General features: G+C 39.4%; 1 protein-coding gene across 1 annotated transcript in view; it reads left to right on the forward strand.

Annotated features, from left to right (window-relative positions):
- Positions 1-23870, forward strand: part of LOC135208633 (cytokine receptor-like) — a 278711-nt gene that overhangs the window by 26186 nt on the left and 228655 nt on the right. The window contains exons 2-3 of the mRNA XM_064241020.1: positions 18584-18862; positions 19047-19222. Of these exons, the coding sequence (XP_064097090.1) occupies positions 18628-18862; positions 19047-19222 (411 nt within the window). The 5' untranslated portion in view covers positions 18584-18627. The remainder of the gene's footprint in view (positions 1-18583; positions 18863-19046; positions 19223-23870) is intronic.

Here is a 23870-nt window from a genome sequence, read left to right on the forward strand (position 1 = left end):
GGTAGTCAACGCAGCTTTATCTCTAGTTGATTGGCCAAAAAAGTTGCAACTTCCAGTAATCAAGCGTGTATCTTTGAATATCGCTCCCATTAGTTCTCAGATTGTCCATGGAGATTTTGATATTGTATCGTGTTGCATACTTGTAGGGTCTAGAGTAATTCGATCTAAACTTGTCCATGACAATGTTTATACACTTATACATAATGTTGGTCTTTGTAACGTTAAGAATCATTTGCAGAACAAGGGATGTACGATGGCTGACGAGGAAATTCATGGAGATATTCTTAAAAATGTCAAACTTCTCATTGAGGCTGATTATTTCAGTTTATTTGCTCTGTGGATGGACAAGATAGATGGAGTGGGCCTGTTTGTCACTCATAAAGGTGTAACACCATATGGCCGAGTGCCTCAGTGGGCCTTGGAAGGGTTGGATGCTTCTGTTATACACACTTTGAGAGTATGCCGAGTTAACAAAGACATTGATATTGATATGTGGTGGAAAGTAGACACCATTGGAATTGTACCACACGAGCAATTCACTACCTCTGAACATGCTACCATGTGTAAGGTCCAGAATAGTATCATTGGTACCGAACAAGGGTATCAAGTTAGCCTACTGTTTCCCGGTCAGAACTGAACACAGGATTCATTTGGGAAGTTACAAATCCCATGATTGAAGGCAATTATTTACCTCACTTTGGCGTGAAGAAGCAAAGTCTCACGACATCCTTGCGTATTCTCTTTAATGCATTGTCAAAAGTTAAAGGGGAACTTTCACTTAACGAATGTTTATACTCTGGTCCTAATTGAGTCGAACTCCTGTATGATTTGCTAATTTAGTTCTGCCGAAGCCCACATGCCTTAAACTCTGACATAGTGAAAGCCCTTCAAAATATGCTCGTTTCTTGTGGTGACGGGGGCCTACTCGAATGGCCATGTACACCTTCCAGGTAGTTGTGTTTGGAGTCACCAGTAGTCCATACATATTGCAGCAAGCACTCAGAACCCATCTCCAAGAAAAAGGGAGGAAAGAGCTAGTTAAATCATTCTATGTGGACAACTACTTGCAAACTTACGAAAGTCTAGATCAGATGGGAAGTCAAATCCTTACTGGACGAAAGCTCACATGCCATTAATGGTGTGGACCATAGCAGTGAGCAGTTTGATCAGCAAATAGATTGCCAGGAACCACGAGAAGTTACCATGTTAGGGATGGTATGGGATAGACGAGAAGATAGTTTAAGTTTGAAACCTTGTAAGGAAAAGGGAAGGGATGTAGACAACACCAGAACACTAATCCTAAGTTGCTATCATTACTAGTGCCGAACACTGTCCCCTTAGGGCTAGTTGGTCCCATTTTCATAAAGTGAAAAATTCTCCTTCAGTAATTATGGGAAGCCTTGGGTGGGTTGGGACAACGTGCTGTTAAAAAAACATCAAGAGGTTAGTAAAGTGCTTGATGAATTCAATAATGTCCACGCATTCAAGTTTAACAGAGGGATCATTCTAGGAAAGATTGACTTGCATCTATTTACCGATGCCTCCAGTAAGGCTTATGGCACTGTAGCCTATGTTAGGCAGGGAGAAGCTCAGGTAGATATCTTGACATCTAAGATGAGGGTTGCGCCCAGAAGGCAAGCCAAGTTAACGATGCCTAAGTTAGAACTTTTAGCCTTGCTGCTAGGGTTTAGGTTAGGCAAACATGTATGCAAATTGCTAAATATCTAATATTGTGGTCTGGAGATACGGTTGTTCAAAGTTTTCCTTCATATTTTTATAAAGACAGTGTTAATAAAATAATGGTTATTATGAATGTATATTTCTTTTTTGTGTATTAATAAACCAAAACAATGTTATTTATCATAATTTAATCATAAATGATGATCCCTTTGGCCTTTGCTCATATATCGTAGCCTGGGGCACTGCATCGGGTAAGACGGGCCACTCCTTCCTACACAATTCTCTCTCTCTCCTTCACTAACTCGGCTTATTACAGCAAATTTTCTCCTGTATGTTAGCGAGATGTTCTCCTAGTATTTTCCCCTTTGACATGATGAAATTTTTGCCGAAACAAAGATAAACAAACGTAAATGCAAGAGAATTGCAGAGGTGAAACTGGAAGGTGTACTCTCTTTTTTACAAAGACAATGTTAAAAAATCATGATTATTATGAATTTCATATTCCTTTTTGGGTATTAATAAACCAAAACTATGTTATTTATCATAAATGAAGATCCCTTTGCTCAAAGATCGTAGACTGGGGCACAGTGTGACGTGTGCGTCAAGTAAGACGGGCCCGTTACTTAACCCTTAAACGCCGAAGCGGTAAAAAAAAAATTGTCTCGCGCTTAGATTTCAAGATTAAGAGTTCATTTTTGGCTCCTTTTTTTTCATTGGCTGAAGTTTAGTATGCAACCATCAGAAATGAAAAAAATTATCATTATCATATATAAATAATGCGATATATGATAGCGCAAAAACGAAATTTCATATATAATTGTATTCAAATCGCGCTGTGCGCGAAACGGTTAAAGGTAACAAGTTACTTTTTTTTTCGTTGTAATGTACACTAAATTGCAATCATTTTGGTATATAACACATTGTAAAACAATAAAAGCAACACAGAGAAAATATTATCACAAAATAATGCATGAATTCGTAACGCGCGGACGTAAACAAATATTTTTTTCAAAAATTCACCATAAACCTAAATATTGTCCTAGAGACTTCTAATTTCTTTCGAAATGAAGACAAATGATTGAATATTACTATAATGTAAGAGTATTAGCTTACAATTGCAGTTTTCGACCATATCTGACGAGTTAAAGTTGACCGAATGTCGAATTTTTTTATATATATATATTTTTTATATGCAATTATTTCGGAAACAAGAAAAGCTACAACTTTCAAATATTTTTCATTTTATTTTACATGAAATTGCGCACATTTTCATATATAAAACTCTATGAAATGCCTAATATGAAACGGAGCAAATATTCCGAGAATGGACGTACGCATTTCGGAGATTTGTGGCGGAGAATCCGTGCGCGGAGGGAAGGAAAGATTTTTTTAAATTCACCATAAATCTAAATATTTTGCTGGGGACTTCGAATTTGTTTCAAGATGAAGATAAATGACTGAATATTACTAGACTGTAAGAGTTTTAGCTTACAATTGCGTTTTTCGACCATTTCGGTAGAGTCAAAGTTAACCGAACGTGGTTTTTTTTCTATTTATCGTGATTTATATGCAAATATTTCAAAAATGAGAAAAGCTACAACCTTCAATTATTTTTGGTTGCATTTTACATGAAATTGCGCACATTTTCATATATAAAACTTTATGTAACGGCTAATCTAAAATGGTGCAAACCAAGGTATATAGAATAAGGGAGAGAGGTACAGTCACTTTGGTCGCGGGGGTAGTTGTGGGGTATTTCCGTGACAGGCCAGGGTGGGAGCGGTCAAGGCAAGTACTACCTTGGGAAACTTAAGTACCTTGGGTCGAAGAGATTAGGCCTGTAAGATGTCCTTTTCACTCTGTTATCTTGTATACGTTTGGTGTTCTTTTGAATTCATATAGGTACTGTACTACACATACAAAATCGTGGATTGATAATGTTTGGCTCTCTAATATATAATAGAAACCTTAAATTAGTATGCTTGACAGGACTTAAAAAAATATTCAATTAGCATTTGACCTGGCATTTATTTACAAAGGCTTATTTACAATTTTACAATACATTATTAAATAAACTAACATAGATCGACATAGATAACACATAACAGTATCTGGCTTCATAATGGAAATGAAAAATACTTAGTAAAAGTGAAAAAAACAATTTTTAAAATTTTCATGGCATTATTTAGTTAATTTATGCATCTTTTTCTTTTTTTGCCTACTTGATAAAATTTGGGCATTCAGAGCTCTCATCCTAAAAAAACATCCGACATCTGACAAAAAACAATATTACTTTAAAAGGCAGGGATAAACAATTTTCAATATGGCGTGCCAAGTTGCATAATACTCCATTGCCTGGTCTCAGTGTATTTTCTCCATTGTATGTTTGAAACATTTTTTCCGTTACCTTTAATTTTTCAAATAACTCAGCACTGGGTTCCGTTAATTTATCATCATGTCGCTCTACTGCACTAATCCAGGTACCTTTCACTATTTCAAGTTTACATCCTAAGAACTGATAATCTGGAAATTTAGATGCCACATAACCTCCAACATATCGAAGGCCCTCTTCGTCTGCAACATTCTCTAAAGTTATTTCATGAAATTCATTTTCAAAGTTTTCTGAATCTTCTTCTGGGATCTTATCTTCAGTAGAGGCAAACACCATTGCAGAAATCATAAGCTCTCTTTCAAGATCGGTTTCATTTGAATCATTATTTGCACAACTTTTCTCTTGACTGAACATTCCTTCCGACATACTTGAAGAATCGCACTTCTTCATCGAGTTACAATTTTTTCCAGTTATAGAGTTTATTTTGCCAAGTAAATATGACCTTATTCTGTTTGACTTCATCTGGCGTAAGATGATCATAAGTTGCACCCATTTGTCTAAGACAGCAAAACATGTTTTCCACTCCATCTTGGTTAAGTCTGGAGGTAATTATGTATGATACATCATATTTACTTTTATACATATGCAACCTTGGCAAGGATTTGCATGACACAATAAGTCCCTTTTGGAACTGATAGATCTTATTACTTTTGCAAACTCGTATTGTTTCAGCAGTACACTTCATATTGTCAAGGATTTTATTCTGTTCCGTCAGTTGCATCCCATAAGTATTTATAGATTTTTTTCTGTTATAAGGTACCTTTGAATTGAACACAACAAACCAGGAGTCGGCAAGCTTTATAAAGTCCCTTGTACTTTCCCAGGACATGCTCGTCAAAAGTCCCTGACTTCCATAAAAATCTAAAGCTTTAGATGTTGTTTCCGAAAGAAGCTGCACTGCTTTCCTCACATTCATACGTCTGAATTTCATTGCTGGGACTCGCGATCCAAGAAGTTCCTGCTGCAGGTCTCTTTTATATGCATTTTCTTCAAAATGTTTACTGCATATGCGATGAGCAGTAGGGTTAAAGTAGTCCTTTCTATTACAACGATGAACCCATTTCCGTCTTGTTTCCTCATCACGAGGGAATCGGAAAAAGGATACCTCCTCTTTTTTTCTACTATTTGAATAACAACCAAACACGGCCCAGTTGTTTGGCATTATTTAAATGATAATTTATATTATATAAAAAATCAATACAGAGATGACTGAAGTGACCTTTGATATACATTTGAATGAAACGGTAGCTGAGTGACTTCTCGCCCTGACCTGGCCTCCAGGTGATGCGGCTCTTGGGGGGATAAGCCGCAACCCCCCACAAATGACTCTACCTGACCATTCTATATACCTTGGGTGCAAACATTACCACAATCGCACGTATGATTTTTTCGGAAGAGTCACCGCGCGGACGTAAAGAAAATGTTATTTATTTCATAAATTCACCATAAATCGAAATATTGTGCTAGAGACTTCCAATTTGTTACAAAATGAAGTTAAATGCTTGAATATTACTATAATATAAGCGTTTTAACTTACAATTGCGTTTTTCGACCATTTCAGTAGAGTCAAAGTTGGCCGAAGGTTGAAATTTTGGCAATTATCGTTATTTATATGAAAATATCTCAAAACTGATAAAAGCTACAACCATGGGTTGTTTTTAGTTGTATTGTGCATGAAATTGCGCACATTTCCATATATAAAACTTTATATAACGGCTAATTTTAAAATGGTGCAAACATTACCACAATCGCATGTATGATTTTTTTCGGAAGAGTTACCGCGCGGACGTAAAGAAAAAGTTTTTTCATAAATTCACCATAAATCGAAATATTGTGCTAGAGACTTCCAATTAGTTGTAAAATTAAGGTAAATGATTGAATATTACTAAAATATAAGAGTTTTAGCTTACAATTGTGTTTTTCGACCATTTCGGTAGAGTCAAAGTTGACCGAAGGTTGAAATTTTGGCACATCGTTATTTATATGAAAATATCTCAAAACTGATAAAAGCTACAACCATGAATATTTTTTTTGTTGTATTCTACATAAAAATGCGCACATTTTCATATATAATACTTCATGTAATGGCTAATTTACAATGGTACAAAAATTATGTCTAAGTGACGAAATAATTTCCGAGATGTGTCACAGATACTTTTTAGTGCGGCAAGAAAGAAATTCGCGCTTGTGCGCCTGCGTAACGATTGTAAACAAAACCTTGATCCGTGAACTCCCAGCATCCCCCAAGGCACGTGATTCAAAAGTTTTAGGCTGGTAGGCCTATAAGTATTTTTCCGCGAATTTTAAAAAAAACTTTTGTAAGTCGACGTAAATACGTCCAGTCGGCACACAAGAGACAAAATATGTCGACGTAAAATACGTCCAGTTGGCAGTAAAGGGTTAATAAACACCCTCCCTCTCTCTCTTCACTAACTACGCTAATATCGTGTATATTATGATATTCTGTAATCATATTAAAGCGAATTTTCTTCGTCTGTAAGTTAACGAGATGTTTTGCTTGTCTTTCCCTCATTGGCATGATGAAATTCTTGCCAAAACAAAGATAAACATACGAAAAAGCTGACTGACTTCCATTCTGTGACTCATGGAATCTCTACAGACGCCACTGCTCACAATTTCTTTGACGATAATTATCAAAATTTATGATAACAGAAGAAATATTGCATTTTCTTGTACGGATCAATGTTTTTGGCTTATGGAGTTACGTTTACTAATTACTCTGTAACTATGAAAGTAAGAGGAATTTTGGTGAAATATTTCGTATACGTATTCTCAATTACCATATGAACCTCCATGAATTTTTTCATGACTGCATTTTTTGCCCTATACCCCAATATATAAGGGTTCCGGCTGGCCCTATGAAGGTACTCTTTGGAGGAGAGGAGCACCTGCGAGCAGTACAACACATTGTCCCACTTGAGATCAATGCCCACGACGACTAGTGAGAGGAAGCATGGAACCAGAACGACGATGGTTACAATGCAGAGGGAAATGGTGGGAATCAGGCTGAGGATAGTGAAAGAAGAGTTGAATCGACAGACTGGAAGACTATATAAGTGATTGTGAAACAGACAGTGATAGGGATGAAGTGAGTGAGACAGTGAATGAAGTCGAGATCCAACCGAAAAGGAAAGCTGGTGTTGAACAGAGAAAGAGAATGTTGGAGAAGGTAAAAGACGATTTAGTGTAGTGTATGTTGTTAACAGTTAAGAGGTGAACTATGAAAGAGTGCATGTTGGGAGAGATTTGAAGGTGTTAAGGTAGGTTTACACCTACGCACTTTTGTGTTGAGGACTGTTACGGTGTGGGACCGCAAGAAACCGCACAAAAATTAACGTGGTGTGGAGAAAAAATGACCGTCATTGGACGGCGTATCGCGGACCCGTGCAGTGTGTTACGGGTATGTTACGGCGTGTTGTTGCGGTGTCTAGCGCAGTGTTACAAGTTTGGTGCGGTTTTATGGTGCGTGTTGCTATGTCAGGGCACGCCCTCTTTTGGCTTTATTGCTCCATGTAGTGGTGTGTTGCGGGTGGCTTGCGGTGATGTTGCATTGTTTTATACTACCATACTTTTGTATTGTCCTAAGAACTAATAACAATATTAATGTAATAAAGGATATTTGAATGATGATTGGTACATGTAAAAAATTATGTAAAATAATTAACTGAAAGTAAGAATAACATAATTTATAATAGTGAGACAAATGAGATGCAAATTATGGACATAACAAAAACACTTACTAAACAAACATGAAAAGTATAAAATGTAAGAAAATGAACATGAAAACCATAGAAAGTAAGAAAATGAACATGAAAACCATAGAAAGTAAGAAATGAATATGAAAAGCATAGAATGTAAGCAAAAGAAAAAAAACAAAACAAGAAAAGCATAGAATGTAAGAAAATGAACATGAAAAGCATAGAATTTAAGTAGAAAATATGAAAAGCATAGAATGTAAGAAAATGAACATGAAAAGCATAGAATGTAAGAAAATGAACCTGAAAATCATAGAATGTAAGAAAATGAAATTGTGATTTGGTTTATATCATAACATTTTCAACTGCAAATATCATATATTATCAACTGAGGTCAATATGTCTTTAGTCTGTTACTGATTTTTCATTGTTCCCGTTAATAACCTTGTCCAGTCAATGTTAATTATTGTTTCATTATCATTTGTATGTGTTCATGTTCATTTGATCATGTTCTCAATATTATATTATTGTTCTTTACCTTGTATGTTATTATATCATTTGATGGACATATTTATTTCATGTTCCTTTTCATTTTATAGTTCAAGTTATTTTCCAAGTTCTATTTACTTCATATTTCATGTTAGAGATCCTGTTATATTTCTTCATGTTATTTTTCTTTATGGCCATGCTTTTTCATTTTTCGATTTCATTTCACCCAATCATATCATCATATATATTGTCATGACATAAATTAAGCATCAATAAGGAAAATGTAAATGCAAATCAGTATTTCAACATATTTATTAAAAAAAGAAACATTATGAATGATATAAAATGTACAAAATCATTTAATATTAAGAAAATAACATAAAAAAACATTTATTTAAAAAAAAATAAAAATCTATTTATTTATACAATGTCGACATGATGTCAGAGCGCGAATGATACCCCCGTGGTCTGTCCCGGCCCCTTTCATCCTCCCTAGAATGCGCGGCAACCTACCATCCAATCGACCTAATTTAATAAGGAGACGCCGTAACACGCCGCACGCCCCTCAACGTGTGTGCCATGTATTAATCGTGTATGAAGGCGGGTTCTTACTTCTGTTGTTGTGGTGCCGTGCCACATCGCTTACGGTTTTGTGTGACTTCATCAGGCTGCCAGACGTTGCGCAGAAATTTGAAAAGTTTTAAAATCCTAGCGGCGCTGTGCGACTTTAACGGTCCTCGCCAGCCAGCGCCAGCGGCGTGGTGTGCATTGGTGCGGTTTCTTGCGGTCCCACGGCGTAACAGCCAGCAACACAAAAGTGTGTAGGTGTAAACCTAGCTTTTGGGTTATGCTAGGTATTCTGTTAATGCGTCTTATGAGACTGAGTGGAGTGGTCCGCAAACGGTTTCAACTGCACAAATTGTGTTCACTGCTATTGTAACTTTTCATGTCCATTATGTAACTCATATATTGCACGGGACAAGGTCCCTCATTATGAAACTCCTGGAAGAGTTTTGGACAAATGATTGCAATTGCTAAGCAGCAAAATGACTGAATGACGAGTGAAACACTTGGCCACTATTAGATTGTAATGATCGCTATATGCATGTAATCTCTTTGTTGCAATTCTTACCTTAATTGGTTGGTCTCGTAGCATACACATTTCAGTTTTTATGATTACTAAATGAATTGTCTGTACAATTGATGAATCATTTTTGTGTCACCCTGACTGCTACTATTGATGGTGCTCTATGACGAGCACTGAATCGATTGCAAACTCCTTTAGAGGAATTCAGAATGCATTTGTGTATCACTTTATTGCATTGACATTGCCTGAATTGTGTTGTGTGTGTTATTGCCATTGCTCTGAGTGTTTTTTTATGGTGCATTGCCATTGATATGTTGTTGCTTATGTTCTTGAATTACCTTTTCATATATTTCATTGTTCGTCCCACGATGTGCCCTGTATTGCTTATTACATTGCTATTGATATTCCTCTGTTGCTTTCCATGATGCATTGCCATTTGTTGATTTTGGTGAATTACATTTTGCCCGTTTTATTGCCATTACCTGCTTTGATTGGGTTACATTATGTACATTGCTTATGACATTGTGTACTGATATTTCGTGCTAATGCCTTTTGTCGAGTGATCACTGACCACTCAGTACTGTAGCTGTTTGTCGTCGAGAGCTCGACGTGTATCGTAGCGCTGTGAACGCCTCTGGGCTTCGACTCCCCGAGACCATGCTCGCTTGCCCCACCAATTGGCCTAATTGCCTTGTTTTGGACTCTTCCTTTTTTTTTTTTTTTTTTTTTTTTGAAGGTGGAGAATGTCGTGAAAAATATGTGCACTATTTTTCCATGATCAATTTCTGCCTGTCCCACATACGTAAGAGGTTCCACGTATGCCAATTGGCTGCAAGAACGAGATGGTTCTTGATCGAATTTCGTTATTCTCAAGAAATTCATTATTTCTTTGATTTTGAAGTCCACTTGATTGTTGAATTGTTTTAATTTTGTCATGACAGAAGGAAGAAAGTCCTTAGTATCAGTTTCAAAATTACGAGAAAATGACTAACTCGCCATCCCACGCCTCGCTTATCAACATCGTGAGCGTTCTTCACTTGAGAGATTCCAACGGAGGCAGATGCGGGTTGGTGAGCTCCACTTTAACCAAGTTTTCGAAATCCACTTGGGAGTTGTGAGTGACATGCAATTTTGTATGTAATCTGTGTTAATCTTAACCATCATTGGCTCAACATATTGAATAATGTTTTGAGTAACAGTGGAGTGGCTCAAAAACGCAATTATGTATAATTTTGGTAGGAGATAGCGAATTTGGCGTGATTTTTTAGAATCTCGTGGCTGCCTGTCCACGCCTCATGTTGTCGTATTAAAGGTGGGTACACACGTGCGAACCAAACCTTGTATTGTAACCGATTCTTGTAACAAAAACGTAAGTGTGGACGGTTCCTCGAACCCGAGAGGTTCGAGGCTCCGTTCGCCCTCCGTCCCGGCAGTTGTCGGTTTATGGGCCCCGAATCAAAGGGAGGGCTCTTTACGCCGTGTGTGGACGGGACCTGTATTACACGCGTATCAACAGAGGTTGCTGTACTTGTTAACACCGACTATGAACAAGGCCGTCCATAGAAGAGTCCCTTGTTGAGGAAGAGGTCCTTCAATTTATTAGTTATTACGAAGAAAAGACTTTACTGTGGCCAGAAACTTCTTGGAATCTCATGTCAGCGAGTAATTCCCGACCACTGTATTCTACCCTTCTAGTATATAACCTTGATTGCCACCATCTTCTTTTATTTCGCTTCATCTTCGTTAAATAATGTATATAAATATACGCGGTAGCCGCTACTTGCATGGTGGCCATCGTCGGTAAACAACCCGGACAGAGACAGACTGATGATCGCAGTGGATTGAAATGAAGTTGCGTGCTAACGTGGTTACGGTTCGTCTTCAGCATTTTGACACCTTGTAACCGTATATGCGTAACTCAGTTACACATACAAGGTTAGGCTCTCACGTGTGTACCCACCTTAAGGTCACTATGGCCCCTTTATTGTTGTTGTGTGTAATTTTGATATGTAAATACGAGAATAAGTAATTTATTATTGTAATAAAATGGTAAAACTCCGATGTTTTTTGTTCAAGTTGTCCTTGTGTACGGGCTGGAGACTATCCCAAGGGGTAGGCCTGTCCTCCATTTACATCTGGCACGAACTGTTCATCAAGTCGCCGAATAATTTGCGACAACTACTATATGGTTAATAAACATCTCGCCCACTTTACAATAAACTTCTTAGTGTTAATTTAAATTTTGCCTGCTGTTGCAGGGGCTCATCCATTAGTCATGATTCAATTCAAAAAGGCATCTCAGTTATACCACTTCATCTTGCAGCCAAATTACAGTGCCAAATATCAGTCACCCAAGAATCTTCTCACTTCCATGCTTAATTACGCTAATTCATGGTAAAGTACACTGGTTACATTACTATACTATCGAATTCTTGCACCGCAATGAAATGCTGTTTAAAGAGCATATCAGTCCAATTTATAAAAAGTTCTCATAAATCAAAGACACCACAAATGATCATTAATAACTAAATGCACACAAGGCCAAGACAGGGAAGTTTTAAAAAACCGTGGAGAAAATGCCGTGACCTAAGTCTCCAGGATCCCGTTAGTCTCTATAGGTTTCACGCAAAAAATCTTATTTGTGCAACATTTCGCCTTTTCGATTTCTCCAGTATCGATATTTGCATGAACTACAATATTTCATATGTCCAATATTGCATTCATTGCATAAATCTATGGAAGGATATTTATTAAACCACTTTGACTCCTGTCCTGTCGTCATTTGGGTGCGTGTAGTGTCTTCTTGCCGTACCGACAGAATGTTTTGATCGAATGGAGCAAGCACGATATGGCAATGACAATGATGAATTTGGGACTTTTACGCATGTGATTTTGTGACGTCACGCAAACCGGTCGAAGCGACAATTTACTGATGTAAACATTGGGATAATTGCCTTTCTTACATTTTAAAATGCAATTAAATAAATATCCATCCATATTTAAGCTATGAATGTAATTTTGGACATATGAAATATTGTAGTTCATATGAATGTCGATATTGGAGAAATTGGATAAGCAAAATGTTGCACAAATTTTTTTTTTTTTTTTTTTTGAAACTTTTACTGACGGGATCCTGGAGACAGGTCACGGCATTTTCTACATGGTTTTTTGAAACTTCCCTGTCTTGGCCTTGTGTGCATTTGGGACCTCGTTATCAATTCTTTTAAAGTTGATTTCGTTTTTTAAGCTCTGTTGGCGCAAATCCGCCTGTCATTTCATGTATATTTTGTTAAATTTACATAGTTTCATTTTGTGATAAAATTGGGTTTCACAATTTTATCACAAAATTAACTATGTAAATTTCACAAAATACATGAACTGATTTGGGGGACATTAGATAAAACTAAATTCAAGTCATGTGATGCAAGTGATAATAGTGAACTTAAAGATTATAAGTTATTTCTTTAAATTTCTGTGCAGCTCCTTTGCGTGCCCCAGCCATGTTACCTGCACCATCATATGTCTGTGAGCGACACATTTATGGGTCAAGTCTTGCCTGGGTGATCTCATGAGTGATTTGTTCAGCAATAGCACCACGTTATGGTCTACCACTGGGAATGGGTGAACAGTTTTTCCACTGGTTTTTCATCTTTTACATATCGCAGAGCTATTCCGAGTTATTCCCAGTTGGATACATCCCTTACCTTATCAGCCATGATCCCAAAGTAAGGCCCGCATTCTGAGATTTGATTTCCTTTGTAATTTCAGCCTGTATGTACTGTCTATGCAGCATAGCAAATAATTTCATGCAGTTTTAGATATGTATATTCCGTTCAATACACAAGTCTTGAAGTGTTCAGTCAAAACCGGCATAACTTTGAGGCCATCATCTCTGTGAGTTCTCACAGCCAGTCCTTGACGTCCACAGAATTCAACACAGCAAAATTATAGAACGGAAAAAAAAAAAAATTTTCCCTAGATTTTTCCCTTTGCTGAGCTATCCATCTGGGATTCTTAGCTTTGCCATGCAGTAAGCCCAGATACTTATCATCTAATATGAAACTACTAATTATCATTCACATGTATTGTTATTCTAAAGACAGGAGACATAAAACAATGCTCAGTTCGGGAAGATGCAATTTTAATGTTTTGTCAGTGAATTTATAAACTATAAAAAAAATTTGTTAATATTACTCACCAACAGCAAACCTTTAAGTGACATTCTGTCAAGAAAACTGATGCAACTTTGTCTGCTTCTTTTCCTCGCACTTGACTGAATTGACTGAATGCCTTTCTTCCTGGATGCTGCAATAACAGACTACAAGTCCTTGCATTTCCCGAAAGTACTGCCTCTTCCCTAAAACCATTCAAAATTATGTCATGAAGAAATATTGTGCTTTCCCAGGAAAAAAAATATTTCGAAGAAATGCTTTTCTCAGAAATCTGTTAATTCTGGGAGGTTACTCTCTTTATGCCATAAGAATATGCCTTCCCAAAAGACTTTACATTTTCGGAAGTAACTTATGGAAGGGAATAAGTATTCCTTCTAAGAAATTATTCATCTCTAAGTGCTCCTTTGCAACAAACTATCCAATATAGCATTATCATGCACTTCTAACATTCTTTTGAAAATATCTTAGATTCTACAATAGTTTTAATGGTTATTATTGTGAAAAAATCTGTGCACCATTTTCTCTCGACTTGATTCCGTCGCGTTCCAAGCATGAAATCAGGAAAAAGAAATTAGAGTCGTGGGGATTTCTTCTGCATTTCATATTGTATTGTAATTTGTATTGGGATTGTCACAATAATGATAAATTAAGTAACACGTGCACTGAGAAAATGCCTAACTGGTTTCCAGTTAATGTCTCTACGACGAGCCGGCGTCTTCCCTTTCAGAGTGTATTAGAGGTAAGACGTCTTAATTGGGCTCTCGTGTCGCCGGCAGATCATTATACAGCGGGCATCTCTCGTGAGTTAATGTTATTAAAGGTGGGTACACACGTGCGAACCGAACCTTGTATTGTAACCGATTCTCGTAACAAAAACGCAAGTGTGGACGGTTCCTCGAACCCGAACCCCGAACCCACGAGGTTCGAGGCTCCGTTCGCCCTCCGTCCCGGCAATTGTCGGTTTTTGGGCCCCGAATCAAAGGGAGGTCTCTTTGAACGTTACGCCATGTGTGGACGGGACCTGTATTACACGCGTAACAACAGAGGTTGCTGAACTTGTTAACACCGATTATGAACAAGGCCGTCCATAGTAGAGTCCCTTGTTTTGGTCAGTCAGTACGTAAATGTCTACCATGGCTGATTGGAGTGAGGAAGAGGTCCTTCAATTTATTAGTTATTACGAAGAACAGACTTTACTGTGGCCAGAAACTTCTTGGAATCTCATGTCAGCGAGTAATTCCCGCCCACTGTATTCTACCCTTCTAGTATATAACCTTGATTGCCACCATCTTTTATTTCGCTTCATCTTCGTTAAATAATGTATATAAATATACGCGGCAGCTGCTACTTGCATGGTGGCCATCGTCGGTAAACAACCCGGACAGAGACAGACTGATGATCGCAGTGGATTGAAATGAAGTTACGTGCTTAACGTGGTTACGGTTCGTCCTCAACATTTTGACACCTTGTAACCGTATATGCGTAACTCAGTTACACATACAAGGTTCGGCTCTCACGTGTGCACCCACTAGGATTCAGACTTCGTTCAGCTGTGTTTGGCTGAGGCTGTAATTCTACTGTTGTGTATTTCCTTCATGTTCCCCGACTCCTGTCGTTGTCTTTGTCATTAAATGTGAATTGTATAATTGCTAATTAGGCCAGTGCTCCCTTAAGGACCACGTGACCCGGTAGCTTTGTAAAGTAAATGGGACATATTCATTTGATTACAGGGTAAGTGTAGACATGAGATAATTTATTTTTGTAATAAAATTGTAAAAATATTGCCGCCATATTCATCAGTCCCGTGACTTGGGGATTGAAGTCTTGTGCTGTTATAGGCTAGGCTGTCCTGCCAATAAGACAGGTAGCTGGGTACTGATGATTTATTCACAGACGAACTGGGTTGACATAGACAGGTGCGGATGGAGAAGTAGTACAGACTCACACCGAGAGCAGAAATGACTCCGAGACAGTAGATTTGTGTTTTCTTACAAACATACATTTAAAGATAATAAGCCATACAAATAATGGAATTACATGTGTTATACATCGGCGGAAAGGCTGCGGAACGTTCTATCGGATGGAAGCAAGAACAACACGACTTGATGATTGGATACAATGAAAATGGGGAAAAAGCGTTGTCCTTACAAATACTCCCCCCAGGACAATAATTATGGAATAATTATTGGATGATAAAATATCTTGGAGGCAGGATCGAATGTAGAGTCCTTTTGGTGTTGCTGGTTGACAGGATGCCTCCCCTGGCGGTTGCCTGGGGGGTTCTACTGTGGGCTGGAGCGATCAAAACTGCGGAGAGAGCTGCATTGTGTGTGGTGGTGGAGTGGGACGGGGCGTGGGGATCCCAGGTGCGGCAGCAGCGTAGGTTGGGCTGAGGAAGTCCCCAGCGCGGCAGCGGTGTCCTGCGGGCAGAGCGGAACCACAGGTGAGCAGTGGTGTCAGCTGGTCGAGGAAACCCACAGGTAGCGGCGTCGACAGGCAGGGGAGGCCCACAGATGTGGCAGCGGTGTCGGTGGGCTGAGGAGGACTACAGGCAACAGCGTTGGAAGGGTGAACAGGTCCACAGGTGTTGCAGCGACGTCAGGCAGGCCGAGTGAGCCCCAGGAGCAATGGCAGCATCAGGGTGGGTAAAGCAGGACCCTGGGTGAAGTAGCAGCGTCGGAAGGTTGCCTGGGGACTCACAGGTGCGGCAATAGTGCTGGGGGAAGAACAGAGGAGGCCTGCAGGTTCGGCGGGTCGAGAAGATATTTGGCGTCCCCCAGGTGAGGCAAAGGAGGCCGCGACATTGGATGGATGTTTCTGGACCGCCGCCTGAATTTTGTGTTGGCTGACCAGCACCCAGCTACCCGTCCTCGAAAAAAACGCCCAAACACGCTGGGAAGCTGTGCCGTGATTAGTCCGTTAATGGCGTTGGTGTCGTCCTTGCAATGGAGTTTTTCAGAGACCTAAACTGTGGCGCCGTATTGAGTCCGGTAAAGGTTCTCTGAAGGTGAGCGGCCGTAATTAGTCCGTTAATGGCTGGGCCTAAACCGCTGTGTCACCAACTCCTGGAGGTCACCAGTTGTGAGGACCAGAGATTAAGACAGGTAGCTGGGTACTGATGATTTATTCATGTTGTTGTTGTTGTTGATTAAGCTGGCTTTATGTCAGCATGGGCTCTTGCTCACGGAGCAGCCCGTATTCACAGACGAACTGGGTTGACATAGACAGGTGCGGACGGAGAAGTAGTACACTCACACTGAGAGCAGTAATGACCCCGAGACTAGATTTGTGTTTTCTTACAAACATACATTTAAAGATAATAAGGCGTATAAATAATGGAATTACATGTGTTATACATCGGCGGAGAGGCCGCGGAACGTTCTATCGGATGGAAGTAGGAACAACACTACTTGATGATTGGATACAATGAAAATGTGAAAAAAGCGTTGTCCTTACAGCCCGTTGCAAGGGTACCTATAACTCGCAACAATTATAAACATTCGTATATAATAATTATTGCCATAATAAAACTAAAGAAAACAATTTATTTACTCATGTGTCGTGAATAAATCTACGATTTGAACACCGGTAAGGCCTCGATGGTGTGAGGCGGACAAACCTGCCTGAAGGGCTAAGTTCCAACCCTTTTTTACAAAAATAAATGTTTATGAAATAAAATATGGAAAAATAGTGACATGAATAATGGGTACGTATCTTCCATAAACTAATGCAACAAAACTCAAGAGTGGTCACACGACCACTCAAAAGTATGAAAATAACTCAAAATCTATTAAGAATCTGACAAATCAACGAGGGACACATTCCCAAAAGTTCACTTAACGATGATCATCACGATTCTAGAGCACTTGCCCAACGATGGCTAAAATAAAGAATGATTACTTACTTCTAGATTTCATGGTCATGCCCGAAGAGATCTGGATTTTGTTAGGTCTGATAGAAGAAGCAGAGCGAGCGGTGGCTGCAGGCGCTTTTTATATCCGTACGGGCTAGTGAATTTCAAGCAATATTAGTTCTTTAAAAAGGACGCATTTTCAACTCTCATACAAATGTGTCATTATTCCACGAGAGGGGAGGGGGTTGAAGCGAGGAACGATTACATCAAAGATGTCATAAAAGGATCATTCTGCTTGTGCCGCCAAATCGTTGTATACGTGGCAATTCGCCTACCAATGAATGTTTTGTCTACCAACAAAAGTCGGGAAAGTGTTAGTGGACGAGCGGGATTACATCACGAAAAACTTGTGCACGAGTTTTTGCAACATCATGTATGGACAAATTGTGAATAGTCTAGCAAAAAAAAAAAAAAATAAATAGAAATAAAAAAAAATAAAAAAATAAATCATTGAAATTTCTAAAGGGGGTGGGGATCATGCACCCCCACGCCTCCTCTTAATCCGCCTATGATTGCCCCAGTCACGATACGAGGTTTTTAAGAATACAAATGGCTCGTCTACACACACACACACTTCCTACCTCTTTGAGTGCACCAAGAAGAAGGAAGTATTGTGCTGTGCATAGGTACTTGTCAGCTCGGTTAGAGACAATTTATTCTACATGGGACAATTTTGTCAAATTATTTCCTGCTTAATTTAGATAAAAATACAGTATTCACTAATATAAGATTTATTATGACAAATGTCTTGTATTTTTTCCTTCTTACCTTTTTCCTTAAGATGATAATGCATAACTTTGTGTAATTCCTAAGACAAATGATATGTGATCCTATTATATAAGTAAATTTCCAGTCAAAACGTAAATATGAAAGAAAACAGAGCAACTCTCACTGTGGAGTATTCTTTGGATTTTGGTAATATAGAGCAGTTATGTATCAGTATTAGGGAGGCGGACCTCAACATGATTTAGATCATACACATCTATAGTTTGTGTTTTTATGTATAGCTTATATGATGCTTCTTTAACATTTTTTTTTCTTGTTACAGCGTCAATAACCTAGACGTTTGACGCTAGTTTTAGTAACCTAAAATAAATTAATCAGTCCGTTCATTAAAAGTTTATCTCTTTTCAGACCAGACACACAGATCTTGATAGCTTTAAGTAATAAGATCAACGATGAACGCTTGGAAATGGCTAATGATTGCTAGACTATTGGGATATTTAGTGATGATGTTTTCAACTAGCCAATGTACAGCAGGAAAAGATGATTATGTTCTACCCAGAAACTCCTCGCAAGCCAATCTTTACAAGGTCGTTGGTGGATCATCATCATATCACGGTAGCACCAGAAGCCAGAACCTGAAATTCTCTGAATATCTGACTTTCAGGACATCAGAGGATCATCTGAAAAGTACGTCATTCAGTGCTAGTTCTCGTTTTATGCTTGAATTTACTGGGCAAGAATACAATTATTTCATTTCTTTTAAACGGAAGTGAATGATTCAAAGTGGTTAAGATGATCCTTTAAGTGGAGAGAGTTTTAAAATCAATACACTGTAATGGTTACTGATCCGTAACGTATTTTTAATTTCCAGAATGCAAAAGTAACAAGGCTTCACCTTGCATTGTGGATGCCAACAGTTCCTCGAACTGTTCTTGTACTGTAGACCTGAGTTTGACCCAAGTTTGTAAAACTTCTCAACCTCTGAAAATAACTTTAAACCCAGATTCAAAACTGGAAACTTCACAGAATCACCTGATTCCCTACAAGGTTAGTCTACATTTGTGCCATAAAATGTTATTCTTAGCATTGATGCTGCTATTTTAACAGTATTCTAAGCATTGATGTCGGTCTTTAAACGAAATTATAATCTAATGATTTTATGATTTAACAAATAACTTATGTGAAGATGTCCTTTTGCAGACTTCGAAATGACCCCCCTCCCCCCCCCCCTCCTCCCTCCCCTTCCCCTCCCCTACCCTCACCTTCCATCTTCTATCTCCCCCCCTCCCTCTTCCATCTCCTATCTTCCCTCCCTTCCCTCTCCCCCCCTCCCCCCCTCACCTCTCCCCTCCCCATCCTCCCTCCCACCCCCCTCTCCCACCTCATTCCCTTCCCCTCCCCTCCATGTCCCCCTTTTCCTACCCTTTCCCTCCTCTCCCTGAGCACAAGATCAGTGTTAATTAGTTGTGGAGCATATAACAGAAAAATCGTGCAAATGATGTTACAAGAATCAAATTTGGCACAAGTATCCTCCAAGGTATACTAATCAAATCTGCCCAATTGGCCAATTGAAAATCCAAGATGGTGGCCATTTTCAAGATGGCCGCCAAAGTAACTACCCGAAGTACATGTTTATCTCAGAAATATTTGTAGTTGTCTGATTTGCATGATCTAAGTGTGAATTCCTATATATTGAAGCCTGCTGAACTATATTTTCCTTGGAGAATAATTGTGCCAGATTTGATGCTTGTATCATCATTTGTATGATTCTTCTAAAAAATTACTCTTACCTGCCCCACTGTAACTCTTTCATCCCCCTTCCCTCCCCTCAACCTCCTCTCCCCTTTGCTTCCCTCTTTCTTCCCCCTTCCCCTTCCTTCCCTCTCCCTTCCTCCCCTTTCCCCTTCTCAAACCTTCCTTCTCCCCCTTTGCCCCCTTCCCTCCCTCTTTCCCCTTGGCCCCCTCCCCTCTCCCTTCCTTCTCCCTTTTTTCCCTTTCCCTTCCCCTTTCCTTTCCCCCCCCCTCCTCTTCTCTATCCCCTCCTCCCCTCTTTCTTCCCCTCCCTCAAACCTCCCTCCCCTTCCCCTTCCCCTTCCACTTCCTTCCTCCCATCCCCTCCCCTCCCCTTCCTTCTTCCCTTCCCTCCCAACATCTCCCCGTTCTTCTCCCCTTCATCCCCTCCCTCCCTTCCTTCTTCCCTTCCCTCCATCTCTGTCTCCTCCCCCTCCCCTTCCCCTTCACTCTTCCATCCCCTTCCCCCTCTCATCATTTCCCCTTACTTTTCTTTCTCTCCATCCCCTGATGTCGCCTCACCTCCCTGCCCTTCACTCTTCCATCCCCGTACCCTCTCTCATCATTCCCCCGTACTTTCTTCCCCCTTCCCCCTCCATTCCCCCTTCCCTTACCCCTTCTCTCCCCTTCCCCATTCACTCTCCCATCCCCTTTCCCTCTTCCTTGTTCTCCTACTCCCCTTCCCTCTCCCTCCGTAAACGGGGCTGGTGCTGCTGTAGACTTTTGCTGACTCTTATTAGTGGGATTAATTTTGCCATGGGTATGGGTATGGGTATGATTATGGGTATGGTACAGATATGGGTATGGGCATAGTACAGATATGGGTATGGTACAGGTACGGGCATGGGCATAGTACAGATATGGGTATGGTACAGATATGGGTATGGGTATAGTACGGATATGGGGATGGGGAGGGTATGGTACAGATATGGGTATGGGTTTAGGTATTGGTATGGTATGGGTTTATGGAACAGATTTGGGTATGGGTGTGAGTATGGGTATGGGTATGGTACAGATGTGGATAAGGGTATGGTACAGATATGGGTATGGGTATGACTATGAATATGGGTATATATTATATGGTTTGGGTATGGGTATATGTATGGGTATGGTACAGATATGGGTGTAGATATGGAATGGATAGGGGTATGGGAATGATACAGATACAGGAATGGTTATGGGTATGGTTATGGTTATGGACATTTTTTAAAAAGTTTAGTAGAAAAAAAAGTGACCCAGCAGGTACAGATGGTCTTGTTTAATACTAAAATGCTGAAACATTTGTTTGCTCGTTTGTTTGCACACCAGAGGGTAAAAGGGGCTGTTACTGCCTGTAGACTTTTGCTGACTATTATTAGTAGGGTTAATTTAGCTTTGGGTATGGGTATGGTTATGGGTATGGTATGGATATGGGTATGGGTATGATATGGTATGGTATGGATATGGTATGGTAACATTATAAGTATGGGTATGGTATGGGTGTGGGTATGGGTATGGTATGGGTATGGGTATGGTGCAAATATTGGTATGGTGCAGGATATAGGTATGGGTATGGGTATAGTACAGATATTGGTATAGGTGGTATTGTACAGATATGGGTATGGGTATAGATATGGTATAGATACAGGCATGGGTATAGGTATGGTATGGATATGGGTATGGGTACAGGTTTGGGGATGGGTATTTTTGTTAGAAATGTTGTAAATAAATATATTGACCCAAGGGGTCATTGGTGGTCTAGTCTTAATTAAAATGATCACGCACTTTGAATTAACCTATGCGGTTCTGGTTTTATATATACGTAACTTACCAAGTGATTAGATTGCTTAAGCCTCGTTGACAATGGGGCTAGTTTAGGAGCCACTAGTGCTAGCTACAAGTTAACTTACCTGTCAAGTAAGTGTTGACACTAGGATAGTGTGGCAGGAAAGTATTTGCGGCCAGTAGCCATCAAGATGTCCAGTGCCATGGATGTAGCAATTGATGCTGCAGTTGTTTTTTTGGTAAATGAACTAGAAATAATTCTAAAAAATACAAGCAAGAAAAATCATACAGTATGGCTGAGGAAGTGGCTTCAACGGAGAGAAAGTTTAGGAGGCTCCAGTGCATTACTTACTGAATTGGCTACTGAAGCTCCTACAGAATATGAAAGACATGTGCATGAGGGTGATGTTATTACTTTTACCTAGACCAATAACTACTCACAAGCAAAAGTTTAAGAATATGGTGGGTTGGTCTTAGCTGCAAAAATGAATAAATTTTCTATATAGTTTCACTCATTAATTACTCTACAGTTAATCATGTATGCCATCACTGTGAAAGGCCGTAGACTACTTTGTTGTAAAAGAGGAGGAAAAGCAACTGTATTTTATTCGACATCCAGATACTCCTAATTTTGTCTAGGTATTAATTCAATCTGCATCATAATTTGTTTACTGACAGGAAATAAAATGAATTTGGCTACAACAGAAACTTGATAAATTTGAGGATGAAGCCCGGCATACTGTTGCATTTCGTAGGAAGGTGTCGGCTTTCATTAACGATGACAATCGAGGTTGATAAATGTCATCCAGTCCTGCTCCACTTTTCTTTGATTTTTCAATTCATCAGTTCTTGTCTACTAATGGTTTTGATAACTTTCATTTTCTTCCTTAAAAAATCAAAATTTGGAAATGTAAAGGCCTTCCTTGATCAAAGCTACAGCCAGTATATTCATAGTCATACCAAGCTTGCTTCTATTCATGTAATGAGAGTGCCTTATATCCCACAGTCATTCATATTCCTTATATATTTCCAAAAACGTGGAAATTTCATTTGAATTCCACTTCTCGCACATGCTTGCATTCAGGGAAGGTGATGAATACTATCCAGCAACACGACAGCAGCGTTGACACGGGGAAAGTTGTGGCTGCTAGTGGGTCACGTGACGGGCAAGTAGCCAGTAAAGTAGCTGGGACATCAACTTCACTTGCCAGTATCCCGGACTATTTCGGCAAGTGGCATCTTCACTAACTTTTTGTTGACATTGGGCAAGTAGAGGGATAGTTCACAGGTCGCTAGCACTAGCTGCTGGTAAACTAGCCCTGTGTTAATGAGGCTTTACAGGTTCACTTGGCATTAGCTTAAAATTTGACAAAAATGGTAGCGCTAGTTACACTGTTTGTGTAGGTCTCACCCTGCCCACTTACGGGATAAGAGAGGAACTCCTTCAGCAAATAGTCAGTTGTTTTCTGCTGGGTTTCGACTACTGACCTACTAGTTGGGAGTGCTCTACTTGGAGTTGATTTTTGTTGTATTTTGCCTACAGATGGTTTGGTGAAGTATTGGTAGCCTAAGGCTTTGTTGTTTTTTTTATTTAATCCTCTGTTAGACTTTAATTATTACAATAAATTGCCGACATTGACTTTCAAGACTATTACTCTTTTTTTCAATATGTCTGACACTAATGGTATTAGTGTAAGGTATTGTAGCAAAGGCTGCAATACCAGACTGACAAAAGAAAAGTGTGATTCACACACCTTGTGCACTGAGTGTAGAAGACTTGCAATGATGGTGCATAGCCAAATTAGAGTTGGAGAAGTGCAAGATTTTGAAGTCTCACTTATCCAAATTAGACAGAGATAGACATTGTAGAGCAGACTTTAGAGCCAAGACTGAAGAATTAAGACTAGATAATTCTGTGAAGTCTTCTGCAGATGGTCTTAGTATTTACGTATGTCTGCTCCAACTTTGTCACCTGTTCCCAGTCCTCTAATTAATCAACCGGCTCCTTTACTCAGCTCCCCTGCCTCTGATCCTGACCCCATTGCCAGACTCAAATTGAAAATTGTGTTTGGAAGGTTCAGTGCCTATCCTTAGGGGTAAGGAATAGAATATAAGTGTTGTTAGTGCAGTGGAGTATGCG

This window comes from Macrobrachium nipponense, chromosome 11 (genome assembly GCF_015104395.2).
Source record: "Macrobrachium nipponense isolate FS-2020 chromosome 11, ASM1510439v2, whole genome shotgun sequence".
NCBI classification, from domain to species: Eukaryota; Metazoa; Arthropoda; class Malacostraca; order Decapoda; family Palaemonidae; genus Macrobrachium; species Macrobrachium nipponense.